Below are 17,319 nucleotides of genomic sequence, written 5' to 3'. Positions count from 1 at the left end.
AAGGAACTGCCATGGGCACCACTTTTGCGCCGTCCTATGCCAATTTAACCATGGGGGCATGGGAAGAACGAGAAGTTTGGACAGAAACAAACCTTGAGTACACCACCAACATCATTCTCTGGTTGAGATACATCGATGACCGCTTCATCATATGGAAAGGAACCGAGCAAGGATGGACAGACTTCGTTAACCGACTCAATTCTAACAATAATAATCTCCGATTTACAGAAACACACAGTCGCACTTTGATTACTTTCCTGGATGTCAACATAAGGATAGTAAACAACAATATAACCAGCGAACTACATAGAAAAATTACAGGAACAAATGCCCCGCTCCACGCACACAGTGGACATCCGAAAAATTTGATATGGAGCGTCCCTTACGGAGAGTTTATTCGGTTACGAAGAAACAATAGTAGTTTGGAATCCTATGACACAGAGAGTAGAATAACCGCACAAGCCTTCGCCAGACAAAGGTACCCTAAAAGAGTGGTTGAAAGGGCATACCTGAAAGCAAGAGCAAAGGAACGTTCTACTCTCCTAACAGGAACAGGAGACAATGATAGAAAGAACATGGAGAAGGACACTACTCGATTAATCTTAACATTTGACACTCAAGCACCAAAAATCAGGCGTATTCTAAATAATCACTGGAGAATCCTCATGGCAGATCAAGATCTCAATAGAAACCTCAGAAATCGCCCACAGATAACCTTTAGAAAAAATCGATCAATAAGAGACACCTTGGTGAAAAGTTACATGACCCAGGAAAATGAAATCAACGAAACTAATTGGTTATCCAGTAACAAAAAAGAGGGCTTTTTTAAATGCACCCACTGTAACATTTGCAAATATGCCAAACCCAGGAGCTCTTTTAAACATCCCATCACTGATCAAATTGTCAACATATTGGGAAAAATTACCTGCGAAACGGAATACGTTGTCTATGTGCTGACCTGTGCGGGTAACAAGTGGTACATAGGAAGCACCAAATGTAAATTAAAGACACGGATACAACAGCATGTACGGGCTATCATCAACAATGATGTTAATTATCCAATGGCCAAACATTTCGCAGAGTTCCATGACAAGAAGATGGATAGCTTTGGGTTTTTTGGGGTGCACAAAATAGAGGCAGGACCCAGAGGAGGTGATAAAGAGAAACTCCTGAGACAGAAAGAGACTTGCTACATATTGGACTTTGAGAGCAAAACCCCTAGCGGACACAATATAGATGAGGAACTGTATACCTTCTTAGGCCAGTGACAAATTGTCAGAAAAAGATGTATTCAAATCTACTCCCTTTTTTTTTTTGAATGTGGGGGTCTGTCCCTTATCGTCCTAACTCTTAAATCTCAGATTCTTATATTTCTATATTGTTATATCTTATATCTTATTTTCCATCTATTTTTTCCAGTTTTCTAATACGGTATTACGAAAAGAACAAATGTAGGATTCTCAAATCTTCTTTGTGGAATTAGGGGGAAGGAAAAAGGAAAGGATAAGAATGTTGGTCATCAATACTTGCCCCGTGATCATCATCAACACATGTTAAACAATCGCAATTCCACAATGTTTTAATTCGTACAGGATACGATTTTAACGTTTAGGTGGTTGCTTCTTTCTCTTCTTCTATTGATTTTGTTTACACATGTGTGGGATGTAGTTGCGCCCTCCCCCTTGTTTTTATAAACCAGAGTTTTACACACAATTGTTAGAGCTGAGACTGAACAATTAATTGTCAAGCTAATATGCCTAAATAGACAATATGGTAGTACTTCAGATAATTCGGATGAGTCTTAATTTGGTACTTTGCATTGGCAAATAGACTTATATAATGCATTTTACATTGACTGCTGCACTCTAAAGAGATCGGTGCAATTTTTAGTGATTACTGTACCTTAAAGATTTGGTTGTAGTTTAATACGCTGCTGGCACTATGCACTTTATAATGATCCTGGTATCCTACCAAGATATCTCAATGATGAGATTCAACATACGATTATTTGGATCAAGAATAATCAGATTGTCAACAGTAGTTGATATATTAATGAATATATTTGCATTTTGCACTTTATAGTGACTTTTGCACATTTATAGATCGATGCACTTTATTTTGTTGTTTGCACTAAGCACTTTAAAATGATTGTATGCATTTCATAGAGGTACTCCGACAACAAGACCTTATACAATTGAGGGCAGCTAATACATGCACTGGATTCTTAACAGGCACATGGCACACAACGGGGCTCCATGGGGAAACTCCTACCCTTCGAGGCAGACCACGGCGGATTAATATTGAGTTCGAAGCACACATAGTCTCAATCCTAGATCTTATACTCTTAATGAGAGAACCACTCCAATTAGGTGGATGTGGTATGTTAAATCATGCAATTTAGCGTAGTATTAACAACTATAAGATGGCCGCCATGAGGTAGCTTCGTATGGGTTGAGTTTTGAAGTGGAGTCCCCTTTCTATGTCGGCACAAAAGATTGCCGTCCACTCTGCCTAATGTTTTAAAACTCGATGGTTTACGAGGAATGCATTGTTGTGATCAAGCGGCGAGGAAAGCCGCGAAACGCGTCAACGTTCCTAAACGCGCATATTTTTGCACTTTGGGAGAGCCTTATCTTTAGGGCTTTTTAATTATATTTTGCCACTTTGCAAGGCATGAATAAAGAATATATCTTTTCAATTTGGATGTCCGGACTTTGTTGATTTTCAAAACTATGAAGAGTGCTACTCATCCAGCCTGATGTCTTTTCAGTGCTTCAAAGATATATATATATATATATATATATATTGATTGATTAGCCATTTCCTTTATTATGGATTGTTATGCTTTGCTATTCGGGTGGCTAATGAATCAATTTCACACCCCTCTTGAGAGTATAGACTTCCCTCATCCTACGTTACAACAAAAGGTAAGGCGCTATATCTCTTAATTGCATCTATTTTACCTTCATTATTGGGATCACTGTTGGTTTATAAAAGTGTGAGGACTGAGTAAGTGGTTTCTCCCCTGCAGGGCACCCTTGTCCTCCTGCAGAGCGGAAGACATTTTGTCACAGTGCCAACCTACATCAATAATGCTAAAGTCACATCTGCATAATATAATATTTTTATACAGCCTTTCCTGCACAATGTCTCCTGCTTTATTTATAGGTTCCCTTTTGTCCAAATGTAACTGTACTCAATTTATCATAATGGATGGTTGGGTATGTCTTGCTAGGATACAGACCAGTGATGGCACATTGCACACCTACCTATGAAGAAACGTGTTCACTTGCAGAGATGTGTATTGTCCATGCAGAATGGATTATTTACCTTCAAAGTGTGCTGTTTTCTTAACGAACCACATATTCGGTTTTGGTTCATAGTGGAACAAAAGCTACAGGGATCACTAGGAAATATGCACAGAATAAAACACAAAAGTCCGAGTGGTGTGTCATTATTCTCTCCTTTTTATGTTTCTGGCACTAAATGTGTATGTGTGTTGCAACCAATTTCAACGATACTTGAAAGAACATGTGGGTGACTATTGTGTGTTATAATAAGGACTTTAATTATTGCTTCATTTAGAATTAACTGCATTTTAACTAAAGACTTTTAGTCATCACATGAAGTTTAATGGTGTTTGTTTTTATTTAGCTGAATGCCATCTGACGGTTGCAGCACTGAAATGTAACTTCTGCCAGACAACCCTGTGTGAACTGTAACACATGTTTTTGGTAGGATCCATTGACTAATCCACTTTTTAATGACCAAAAAGCACTCATTCAATAACAGTATAATTATTTTGCCATTATCGTAACATTTACATGGGGTTTGAACTTATAATACAGTTGCAAGCAGGCATCACGTTTCAAGACAAAGGACAGAGGTTGAAGGGGAGTTGTAGAACAACTCCCTTTCTATGAGGATGAAATGTGCCTATAAGAGGTAATCCAAAATGGCGCCTGGGTTGAAAAGAGCACCAAAAACATGTGTTTCTTACAAGACACAGTGGATCAGATATGAGGAATGTATGCTGGGATAAATACATAATTACAAATGGATGGACTGATTGAGGATTGGGGAATATAAAGAAGTTATTTTATGTCTCTTATTTCTATGGTTGTTTGATTTGCAAGCTTAGTTGGATATTTTGAAATAGACAAACTAGATACAATTGTCAGGAAAGTGTGAAACTTAAGTCAGCTTTAAGAAGCTCACAAGGCGCCATATGTATTGATGCAACACCTCAGCAAAACACATCTTGGCATGGATTTAGACATGATATATGACAGGGACTGAGGCACGATATATATATATATATGTTATCTAAACACATTTACATAAATGCCTTGATAAAGAATGTATTGTTAGACAGGAACTGAAGCATTACATAATTTTGCTGCACATTGTATGAATTTGTGGTATTGCAAAAGGTGAACTGATAAATAAGATGTTTGCTTAAATAAAATAAACGAATTTAGCCCACTTAGGGGATAATCTGAAGTTAAATTCATGTATGTTAATATGTATTTGCTAGGATGACAGAGAACATGTAACTGCATTTTGAAATTAGTATGCGTGCAAAATCACTTTTTGTGTGTCACAGCCTAATAATAACAATAATATTGTGCTTCATCACAGATTCCTCCAATTTCAGTGCTTTAATAACAGATTCTATTGTTACCATATGCTACTTGCTTTGTTGACCCCAACAAAATGAAAGGCTAAGTTGGCCATCCTGCAGGAAATGAACCTGGAAAGTGATGGCTGCCCTGCTGTCAGTGCCGAGTGCTATATGAACAGACCAGCCATCCAATCGCTGAGATAATGTATTCAGCTATCCTTGCAGTTAATAGTACAAATATTCTGAAATTCTGGAGTTGTACATTTGTGTCTCAGGTTTTCACCTAATATACATTTATAATTTTATTTTTATCATTGTTAATTCAAGACACTGAACATGTCCCCTTTATTCTCATAAACACCTGATGTTGATTCATGAATTAAATACAGATTGCAGTTGCACGGCATACAGAAAGTGTGTAATTTTCTGTAACGTCTGTTTCACCTCCAATCTGTTGAACTTTTACACCTTTGAACCTTGTAAGGTGCTTCAAGACCCTCTAAGTATGAACAGCGCTGAACAAACCCTCAAATAACAGCAACATAAATGTAGGGATTCAGCTAGTAACACAGGAGCGGCGTGGACAAGGAATTTGTTGTGCGCTATGGCTAAGCACCTACAAACAAATCTGATGAGAGGGACACTGTAGAAGCATACCAAAAACTCTCTCCTATCCCTTTTTGTAGATTGAGACAAATTCAAAGTCTGCTCACATAGAGTATCTGGAGTGTGCGAGAAAGTAAACGACCCTCAACACGTGACATAGACAAAACAATAAATATCCAAACCAAGTCCTAAAAATTAAGAACAATGTATAAAGTTTTATAATTAACTGATAACTGAGGCAACAATTAACAACTATAGCCTACCTAGTGTGGTAGACATACAGAGCATCACACACGTGTTGTGAGCGACTAAAAGATCTGCACCACAGTCTTTCTCTATAACATTACCTAAATACAGGTTGCAGTGAATTTTAGCTGAAGGGTCTCAGTGTCCGTTGTTTCTTCATAACATCTATGTTGGTTTTGCTGGCAAGATAAGTGTTTCATGGTATATTCTTCTGGCTCACAATTCAAAAGATGCAAAACGACTTCTGTGGCCTAGCAATACTGAGCAAATAGGTTCAAGATGTTAACAAACAGATTAATAACTTCTTCAGATTGTGTTCCCACATGACTATGTTTTTGACAGCTCACGATGCAGTCATTCTTTAGTACAGGAAGTATAGAACCCAGTTATAACGAGCACTGAGCAAACATGCATTTCCATAGGGCTTCAGAGCCGTTTGCTTGGTTCTCCTGTTATGAGGGCAGCTACAGGCTCCTTTCAAGCAGCTTGATGTAGTGAGAAGCTTATTCAGAGTTCACTGACCACAGGGTTGGTTAACTTCTCCCATTCTGATATTCCTCAACGTGCTCTCTCTTGGTTCCACCTCACATTCACACTAAGCCCTTCAAACACTCTGTATTTGAGGCTATTATGTTTTCTGTAGCCAAAATGTATTTTTGGTTCCAAAGTCGTTTCTCAGTTCAAGTATTTTTCCCCATTTTTCAGACATAAACTGTGCATTCTCTTTTACTGGAATGTAGTTCCATGATCATACAAAGGTGTCCTGGTCAGAAATTAGCAATTTGTTGGCGACATCTGTAATCCTGCAAGTTTGTTGTAAACGTAAGCTTCCTCTACTCTGGCCAACTCCCCCTTTCACTACAGCATGACAGAGACACAAATCCTGAGGCATTTGATTTGAGGAAGTTCAACTCATGCTCTCTACTTCTCCAGTTTCCTGGATGGTGGATGCCTGTGCCCTTTGTTGCTTCCCTCCATCCTAAATTGAAAAAAAGCCAGCTGAGGAGTGGGTGTGATGTGATTGCTCCAGCAGTCAGCTCCAGGCACTGGTAATCCTACTCATAAAGGTTGCTTGATGGTCAACCCCCATTTTCCTAATCCTCGGTGCTTAAAGGCATAGTACACACATATGCCCTGCTGCACCAGTTTCCTGACAGCTGCAGCACCTGTTCTTTAGTGGCACATGGCAAGTCTAAAGTGCAAACGTGCCTTTTCAAAGTCACAGCGGAAAGAGGATGTGATTAACTTCTTCACATCCAAAACATCATAATTGTGGCCATATCTATGTGGTGGTAAGGCCAGAGTTGAAGACTGGTGCATGCAAGACAGAAGAAAGCTACTTTTCTCAACCATACCGAGGGAACCTTGGAGTGACTGTTGTTTGGACCACGGCCTGCAACCCTACCAGCTGCATTGGAACCAGGCTTCTCATTGGAGTTGAAGGAACCCATTCAGGACTCATGAAAGCTCCCTGGTTTGAGAATTAAGAGCTCAAGGGACTCACCTTGTCCTCTAGCTCCTGGAGAGAGAATCACATCACTGTGAGAAGCACAAAGCAGCTAGATTCCTGTTTTCCACCACTGTGAACAACTATCCCCAAACCGAATGAACTGTGTTAAAAGCTTGTGAAGCAAACTGAACTTCAGGTGCTGCCCTTGGCACTTTCAACAAACTTTGAACTCGTGCTTGCAGCCAAAGTACTGGTTTGATACTGCTTCTCACAAGCGATACTCATTGCTGCTTTGGCTTAAACAGCAGCTCACCACTGCTGTGGCCTTCGCACTGCTTTGTCTTGAGACAATATAAGGAACAACTGAAACCTTCACATCGGCCCTCGACTTGGACCACTGGAAACATTGCGTCACTTTCCAACTCGACCCATTGGTACACATCCTCTCGAACCAGCTCGACTGCTAAACCGACTTGGTGGACTCTTAGAACTGCGCTACTGGACCATTGCATTAATAGCAGAGAGCAACACTTTGAACCTGATGCAAACCTGATTTGGCGCCTGCATCAAGGTGACTAGCCACACTCAGACACTGGTTTGACCCAAAAGAACAGCACAGAGAAGCTAGTTTCCAGGCTGTTGTACCAACCAAGAAATTAATAACATGCTATTGATTAGCCTGTACTCCTGCAGACAAGTCATCATTTAATCACAGGTTGCAACACTTAACTACAAGATTGTTTTTCCTAGGATGGAATGGATTCCAAGAAGGGGCCACCATCCTTGGAATGGGTGTATTGCACATTTCACAATTAATCTAAAAATATCACATTTTTATAATTTGATAATTGTGGTCGCCCACAACTGTTCAGTTAAACAGCAGCTGGAAAGGGGGTAATTCACGGAAATATAGTTATTGTAAATACTGAGATGAGAATATCTCTAAATTGTAATTCATGTGCTCACTATATAGATGACGAATTTTGAGGCTGCTAATTAACTGTAATAGAATTAGGAGTATCAAGGATGCATACAGCTTAGCTGAGCCACATTCATTTCTTATATGGGATTGCTTAATATTGATGTTTTTTATCAATTTGTCCCAAACTCTTTCCCCAAAAAGCGTCGTCTTAAATCCTCCAGTTGTTCACATTGTATGCATACATTGAACAAGGTGTCTTTATTGGATTCCACTTGTCAATCGCGACATCCACTTTCAATGTGTATACCTTTATCCCGAATGCGTAATATCTCTCTGGTCGAGAGTAGATTTAATCTGAATCCAAGACTCTGATTTCTCCCGACATAACTGGGAAATTACACTAAACATGGGGGGAAGCAGGTCTATCTTTTTCTCATTAGAAATCAGCATATATTCTCTCATCATGATCCAATCAGACTCTCATAAGTTTGTCTTTACGTTCTCCTAATTAGTAATGAGTAACTCAATGTCTGCTCCTGCATCTTTAATGATATTAGCACAGTGCGCCATAACATCGAAGAGCACTTTGAACAAGCTTTTTCTTGCTTCGTTGGCAAGTCTAACATATAGTGGACCTCAGTCTAGGTCTGGGATACTGATCTGAAGCCTTCTCCACTTCATCAAACTAGGCCACATCAAGAGGCCTAATTCATTGCATTATTGAGATTGGAATGTAGTTTGGAATGCATAAAACTCCTCATCATAGTCTCGGGAGGATAGCTCTGGGGCAACGTGCTCGCCTTGGAAATAAGACGACGCAGAGCAACACAAGTCTGATCCCTGGGCCCGTGCTTATAAACCTCTGGGCATTAAGCGCGTTATAAATAACCCATTACAATTACAATAGCAGGTCCTCTAACTTATTCAATTTCTTGCTACAGCCGTGATCAATCAATTCTAGACTATATAGCAATGCAGGTACTACATGTGACTTTAAAAATGTCATACAGGCTGTAGTGGGTATTTGAAAAATTTGAAATTCGTTTTATTTTTCATTTTGCGCATTAAACGTAACACATTTCACTTAGAATCTTACCACCATGCCAGGAATATATATTCAGTTTGCCAGTTCTGTTTAAGCATATTACTTTACGTTTTAGTGTGTTGATAAGTAGGTCATTAGTATCAGCATATTCTTCAAAGGGGTTCGATGTAGAATGACATATTGCTCCGCTAGACATGGTATTGGCATTGGCCAAGACAGGAACAATCTGCTTCCATCCAGGTGTGCGTCTACGTCAGGGAGGAATAACTTCAATGGGAAAGGGGGGCCAATACGCAAGTGCTCTTTCGGTAAGAATCGATTTTTAGTATTGTGATGATTTATGCATTTATGTGCTATTGTTATTCGTATTGTAGTTGTATTTTTCTTTTGCCATTTTCCCAAAACTCGTATGGCTTCTGTTCGAAATAAACTATATATGATGTTGATGTTTTTCTATCATCATACTTCTCATGCAGGATTGATTGTTAATCAATCATATGTTATTTGTCATGCTGTATGTATGTGCTGCCAGGGCCCATGACAATGGCCGAACAATCATATACAGTCAAAAATTGAATTCATGGCCACATGTGCTTTGAAAGATACCACAGGGCTGTGTAGGGGTTATGCCTAATACAGAATTGTACTTGCCATGCCTAATATTGGGCAAACATTGAGGCGCTGAAGAAGCAACAATGTTAGGTCTTCACATAAAGTAAAATGGCCTTTATACATATTTTATTTAACTTATTTGACCTGCTTAGTTTAGCAGAATAACTTGTACCCGGTCTCAACGTCTTCTTTCCTTTACTTCAACTATTATGTCCCGTTTATTTAATTCTGGTATGTAAAATAGTAAAATAGCTCAGAAAGTTATGTGTCTGCTGCTGAGAAATATGGATATCAAGCTGGTTTGAACCTGTGTAAGGTTGACTCAGCCTTTCTATCTACTGAGACTGATAAAATGTGTACCTGGTTTAGTTGGGTATTAATACGAGTATACCGATTATCATAACTATTTTATAAGGCAGAACCCGTTGGAATACATTTTGAAGCATATACAGCAATTTCCGGGGAGGAGAGCATGTTTTTATTTAAGCTTTATGGAGCTAGCCTAAGGGCTGTACCAGGGGTTGTGGGTCCTGAAGAACTAGTTAAAGGTCTGAGCACAACAAAGGTGTTTAACGAGGTTTACAGGGCCATAACTCCAGGTACAGCCATAGGGTGAGGTCTATCAAGCTATAATGGCACTTTGAGGTAAAGGGGGAATAAAACATCTGCCTGGTTCCCAGCAACCACATAAAGCATGATCAGGAGGGAGGGGGCAGGACTAAGAATGCAGTCACACCACTTCTGCTGGCTGCCCCCCAGTAGGGGTGTGAATAGCGGTGGGGCGGTGATGGTGGAGAATCCGGGCCGCATCTGTCAGGTGCGACCCGGGCGAGATTCCATAAGGGAGCAGAACCATACCCCTTAATAAGATAAGGAGGCGGGGGTTGGGGCGGGGGATTCCCCATGTCTGGGCTGCGTCTGTCACGTGTGGCCCAGGCAAGACTTAATGGTGCAGGCGGGAGTCAGGGCTCATATTGCGGTGCTCCTATCATGAGAGGGAACTATTCACTGAAAGCCCTGCCAGTGGCCGGGACTGGTGAATCACACTGCTCCATCTCCTATAGGCAAATATCTGGGGCTTTTATTTTATTGGCGAGCATTACCGGCTTATATGGACTGGAAATTGAATCACGGGAGTGTGCCATGCTACTCCCCTGGGTTATAATATTCCTTAAATTGATCAATAGCAGAATTATTTCTACTCCTTATCGGTTTGATGGCAATTATCTTCACAGGCCTTTCATACTGACCCCCTCGTCCACCAGTCTTACCCACAAAGAAGATACCGAATTGATGAGGGGACCAATACAGGCAGGGTTTACATTCAAGCTGCGTCTGCAAAGGGAAATACTGCTTTGCCAAATATATGGAATATCTGATTGTTTCCTAATGTAATGTATTTTCTCATGTTTTCAAAATGATGTGTTCAATTATGTATTTTTAATGTTTTCATGATGCGTAATGACACATTTTTCTGTACATGTTACATGCATTCCACAATTCAATGTCCTCTTACTGTTGATATTTTGATTATTAAGCGGTATCACTGAGTGGTCTTTGTTATAATATTCTTAGACTTTTTGTCCATATGGAAACTGTCAAATAGATCACATAGTAGGTGTATAAGTAAAATTATATTTTGATAATGAAAGTCTACCTGTGTAACATTGGGTTACGCAAGCTGGTGCAGTGCACGCGGTAAATTGTGAGAGATGCCACTTTTCAGTAGAAATCGATGTTACCAGGGAAATTGTGCTGCACAACATGTTCAGAGTCATTAGAAGTGAAGTCTTAGTCCTCAATCCTCAAATATAGGCCACATCCACGATATAGAATGGTACCAATGTAGGGATTCATACTCGTCAAGGTCTCCCACTTGATTGACATTATGGCATAGAATAGGTTCATTCTCCAGAACCATGGCATGATCACCTGGATCCCAATATAGGGGCTGATTCATGCAATTATTTGCACCAAAAAACAGGAATTTGTGTGCCATTCTGCCCGCAAATCCCCATTTGTTAAACAGGAATTTGCGGGCAGAATGGCACACAATTCGCCGTTTTACAGCGCAAATAATTCCATGAATCAGCCCCTTAATATTATTATAACCTCTCATACCGGTGGCAGCATGGCAGGTTTGCTACAGTTGTGGTAGGAACAAGGTTTATGCTGAGTGCAGAGAACTTGTTTCTACCATTTATTTATTTATTTATTTATTTATTTATTTATTTATAAAGTGCCATAGCCCGCAGGCATCAGGGCGCAACAAACAAAGGATTTACAAGGGCAGGACAAGAAAAACAAGGGCAAAACAAATTAACCGAACAACCATCAGCAGCTTGTTTGGGGGATACTAGTCAAACAGAAGGATCCGAACACAGGCTTTAATCACAGGCATACTCCTCCTTTAGAGCTTCCCAAGAGCTGTGCACTCCTCACCCTGTGCCTCCCCTTATGCCACCTTTAGCACTGTGAAATAGCACATGTGGGTGCTTCAGGCAAAAGCAAATAAAAAGAAATATGAAATTCTGACTTGCCTTCATTCATGACATGCCCCTTCTGTGACATCATCATAATCAGTACTCAAAATGGAGCCGCTCAAGCACAAGTGGCATCGCCTGACTTAAGATAAGCATTTCTTTTTTTCAAAATTACTTTAGCCTTAAGCACCCATGTGGCCTTTTCTGCGAAGGCAAATGGTAATATCACATTTGTAGTAGGGCCGACCCTCTGGTAATGGCATTGACGCGTACGTTAAGGGACCATCGCTTTGCTCTAGCCCTTTACTTGGACGACGTCCCATTACCGGAATGGTTGACCACACAACACAGATCATACTGTCTCATTATTTTAGAAAAGCAACTTCATTTTCAGGGTCATACATAAGAAAGAAATGCAATTGTGCCTGCACCTTGAGCACACTCAGCTGGCACATGAGGCACACACGACTGGTACCTCTGTTATGCATGTCAATTACAACATCGACCATAGTATGGTATATATGCTACAAAGAAATCCTATCCCCACCATGAAATGTGACAGCCTATGGAAACTAGGATTTTGAACTATGTTTAATGAAAACACAACTAAATAAGACGCTGGCACTAGTTATGTTTTAATGGCACGTGTGCATCATATTACTGCTTCTACTGTAGACGGAAGTTAGAAAGATACTCACTTCTTCATCACAGCTTATTGAGCATTTGCCATCAAGGGAGGCGCACTGTAAACAAGATGAAGATGGTGTACGATTAAAATCAATAATCATTTCAAAATTCGGTAAACACTTTTTAAGCACTTGCAATAGCACATCTCTAGAACAAATGATGTAGAGAAAATGAGTAGGGTGTTTGTTTGAAAGGATTTTTTTTTAAACACTGCGCTTTCGTTAGTCATTAAAGAACAACCTGTTTACGATAACAATTCTAAGCTTGTAGAAACATTTCTGAATTGAATTGTACATAATGATGCACTTGTTTGTGTTACAAAGAGATGACAACCGTCTGCAAAACATTTCAACCCTGGCCAAAAATGTGAAGTTTTCCCCGATCTGCTTTGGTCATTTTCCATAAGTGGAGTGTGTCTCTCCAGAAGTGGACCACTTGCTTGCTATGGCTGGACTCTCAGGAACATTACGTCGTGTGTTGCTTTGTGCAGCCTGGATGTAGTATTATGATAGATGCCTGTATGCTCTTTTTGGTTGCAAGTTTGTACTGGATTATATCAGGTTGAGCTTCCATGTAATTGTACAAATGATTAAAAGAACAATGAAAATTATTCTGGCCTTGTAGGCTGAGAAAGGCATCATTTTCATAGGATAATGACCTGCCCCCAAGTTATGGCTGAGGACATGTTGAGGCCAAAACATTAGGCATTGGTCATTGTTTCAAGCATTACGGCCCAAATCTAGGTCTATAGATATGTAATCACATATGGTAGTAGAACATGTTTTAGAGTTGTGATGTTGAAAAAACAAACAGTGTAATAATGAATAAAGTAAGGAAATGTGTTAGTAAATTAAATGTGCTTTCATTTTGAACTATGCAAAGAAATAGGATACATTTATAATGCAAGAATGTTATTTGCAAGCTTGTTGGAACTGGAACAGTTGTAGCATGAGCTTGCATATCTGCAATGTTAAAGTGAAAGATTTTTCTTTACAAAAGTGAAAGCATGGTTCCGTGTTGTAGCTGTTCCTTTGTTGTAAAACGTTAGGTTGTAGTGTTCAAATACCTCTTTCTGGGAAATTAATTAATGTTTCCTGATTGCAGTGAATGCAGAGGAATGCGTTCTGTTGTTTCCCTAGCTGTTTCTGTGGACAGAATGGCTGAAATGCAATCAATATTGACAGGATTCTCAACATTCTGATTGGCTGAGAGGAGGTCAATAAGGACTTCCTTATGTTTATTATTCAATGTTATTTCCATTGCATGTAAAGCTCATGTGCTTATACATGTATTTTGTTGTGTTTGTACATATTGGATTTACTGTATTTCAAAACAGCTCTTTAGTTTTTATTACATTTATGTTATGTTTTACCTTAAATATATATGTCCGGTTGAACAATTTCCACTTCTCTTCCCATTCTATTTCTTTCATGTACAATAGCAGCTTTGTTTTTCTTTCTTTAATAGACCCCTCATAAGAACCCAAATCATATTCCATTATTCCTTAATTCCTTGCATTCTTTCAGAAACCACAACCTTTTTTTAAATAACCCAATTATACTGCATCTTTCAGTAAGTTTTGATTAGCTGTCTCTTACTGCAAAGCTAAGCTTACCCAATTAAACACATGTACATATGTTATTTTACTCTACCTGTCTGCTGGCTGTCCAAAACTTCCTTTGAAAAAAATCAAGTTTCATTTGAATACCCACAGCTGCAAAAAAAAAAAAAGAAAGAACATGAAATTAATGGTTGGCTTTGCAACACTTTGGATGCAAGAACTTCACAATTGTCATTGGGCGAGTGTTGAGTATGCGGCCATCTTCAGTTAAAGCAAGGAAAGGAAAAAGGCACACATTTAAACTGTATTCGTAGCTAGCAGATATAATCGCCAATTTAAAAAAAAAAATAACTGTCAAAGAGAGGGGACATCTCTTGAAATATTCAGCATTATATTTTCTAGATGGAACTATACCTTGTTTTGCCTAGTGGTGATAGGTCATGCTTCCCTATGCTGCAATGTATTGATGCATTGCATAGACATGCAATGCCACAAGGCTGTTGCTTGGTATGTTGTTCACGAGGTTGCTATGGTATGAAAGATACAAGATACCTCTCAGCATCCTACCCTAACAAACACAAATCTAACTGTTCAATAGCAACCTGGCACTGACTTCCTGTCCACGGGCATCAAATCCCCATATTATCATCTGCGTCAAAAAAACATATTTCTACACGAACCCACACGCAGGTGATCCACTTTCTGAAACTGACATTTAACAAAAACTTTAGTGTAGTTCAAACACATACACACCACCTTAAAGGGATGGTCTAGTAAAAAATTTTATTTAAAAAATAGATAGGCCACATAAAAAAAAATACTAGCATCCTCCGTTTTAAAACTTCCTATGTAAAATTTTGAGCTATTCAAGCTCAAAATTCGAAAAAGCAAGCACAGGGGCGCAGCCATTTTGTGAAATAGAGGCCCTCCTGTGCTGGCTTTTGCTTTTGCGACACTAATGAAGGAAAAGCCAGCCAGCTGTAGTAAACAAAGTCTACCGCTGGGTGGCTTTCCCTTCATTAGTGCCGGGACTCGGAGGACGCGGACCGGAGACCAGAGCAGGAAAGCTGCAGCTGAATCTCGGTAAGTGCTATTTATTTTTTTTACAAAAAATAAGCACTAGCTGCGGTTTATTTTCTAAGTTTTCCGGGCTGGAGGAGCCCGGAAAAATTAGAAATAAAACCGCAGCTTTAAAAACGTTGTATTTATGTTTGCGGTCGCTTTTGAAGCGACCGCAAACATAAATACAACGTTATTGTGTTGGAAAACGCTGTGTTTTTTCTTTCCAAGTTTCTCAGACGAGGAGCCTGAGAAATTAGGAAAGAAGAACCGCAGCATTTTCCAACACAACCACGTGTGTTTCTGCCTGCTGTGGCTATCACTTTGGGTCTCCGGTGCTCCCAGGGGAGCACCGGAGACCCAAAGTGAAAGCCACAGCAGGCAGAAACGCACGCGGTTATGTTTACATGCTGCGTAGTATTTCTACCTGCAGCTGATTTCCCATTTGGGGCTCTCGGGCTCCCCGTGGGGAGCCCGAGAGCCCCAAATGGTAAAGCAGATTCAGGCAGACACAACGCGGTTGTGTTGGAAAACGCTGCAGGATTTCTTTCCAAGTTTCTCAGACTCCTCCGAGCCGGGAAGTTTTAAAACGGAGGATGCTAGTATTTTTTTTTATGTAGCCTATCTATATTTTAAATAAAACTTTTTACTAGACCATCCCTTTAATTGACCGGTCAGGTGGTGTAAGGAAACAGAGGTAACTGACATAGCTGTGAACACTGTTACTTTAATGAGTGCACACACCATGAATAACTCTTTCCACCCCTTACATTTGTAATCACTGGTTACTTTTGATTGTTTGAGTTAACTGTGAAGGACGGGTGATCACAAAGATGTTTTCAAAAATGTGATTGTAAAAAATGTCCCACTACAGCCCCCAAAATAGTATGAGTCAATCAAAATAACATTTCAAGATCACAATTGTGGGAATATAGTTGGCCATTTCAGGTAACAATGAATACATGTCACAGCACCACCAAGTATCCATCCCAGAAAGTTCACCGCTAGTTGAGAGGCACTGAGCAAGGCATTCTGGGTATGCAAATTCACTCAGAAGAATGCATTTCCGGGAGGAACATTCTCTTTGTTTTATAGGGCATCACACTTTTATTTTATTGGAATGTCTACACCACGATTGTGGCACGAAGACGAGCACAACAAGCAGCAGTCCGTTCAAGGAAAACAAGTAAGCCGGCAGTACCATACATAGTGCTAATTACACGGCCAGTTATCCTTAAACAGTCTAGTCCAAGAGTTTTGAGATTATTACAATCTGCACTTTCTGTTACTATTTACAGAACGGCGAGGTGGATTATATTTAAAGACAAGTGTGGACAATACTATCATTATCATGTAGATGAAAACGGTAAAGGATTCTCCGTGTCACATGAAAATGTCCACTCTCAATGCACCAGCATATGCGAACATGGTGAGCATATTGTGATGCTTTTTTAAAAAAAACAGATGAAATTACCGTGGAGTGGGACCCAGCGCTTTTGTAGAGCGACTTGGTCCCACTCGCGGTTCTTGTACACATAAAACACATGATTGTTTTTGAAAAATTCTTTTGCATTTCTCTATTAGGCATCAGTGTCTAACACCTAGAAGATTTCACCAGCTAGTTGATCCTATATATATTGGTTCAGTTACCATTGGCACTTTAAGAACACAGGTGAATTGTGTTTTCGTTTGATTATTTCACAACCTTTTATAAAAATTAAATAGACACGCTTTAATTAAATTAAATATAAGTTCTATATTTTTATCTTTATTTCAATTTACAGGAAAAGTAAAGCTTGAAAATTGTACCTGAAGAAGGGCTAGTCCCGAAACGCGCCGTACACTCTGTTTTGTGAGAACTGTAATCTCATGTGTTGTGATTAAGGAAAAACCAATGTTACAAATTTGTTTGTCTATAATGACTGTATATTGCTGAAACCATTGTCTTGTGGAACGCACAGGTTATGTATTTATTGTTGGAATTTGTACCTGTGATACAAACCATCTTGAAAAAATAGTTGTCT

General features: G+C 39.5%; 1 protein-coding gene across 4 annotated transcripts in view; it reads right to left on the bottom strand.

Moving 5' to 3' along the window:
* Positions 1 to 17,319, bottom strand: part of CACNA2D3 (calcium voltage-gated channel auxiliary subunit alpha2delta 3) — a 3,251,448-nt gene that overhangs the window by 463,674 nt on the left and 2,770,455 nt on the right. For all 4 annotated transcript variants that reach the window (XM_069643639.1, XM_069643642.1, XM_069643640.1 and 1 more), the window contains 2 exons: positions 14,328 to 14,389; positions 12,687 to 12,731 (listed from right to left, as the gene is read on the bottom strand). In XM_069643639.1, the coding sequence (XP_069499740.1) occupies positions 12,687 to 12,731; positions 14,328 to 14,389 (107 nt within the window). The remainder of the gene's footprint in view (positions 1 to 12,686; positions 12,732 to 14,327; positions 14,390 to 17,319) is intronic.

Source organism: Ambystoma mexicanum, chromosome 2p (genome assembly GCF_040938575.1).
Source record: "Ambystoma mexicanum isolate Mex_15411 chromosome 2p, UKY_AmexF1_1, whole genome shotgun sequence".
NCBI classification, from domain to species: domain Eukaryota; kingdom Metazoa; phylum Chordata; class Amphibia; order Caudata; family Ambystomatidae; genus Ambystoma; species Ambystoma mexicanum.
The sequence above is the reverse complement of the archived record's forward strand: the minus strand, read 5'-3'. Positions and strand labels throughout refer to the sequence as shown.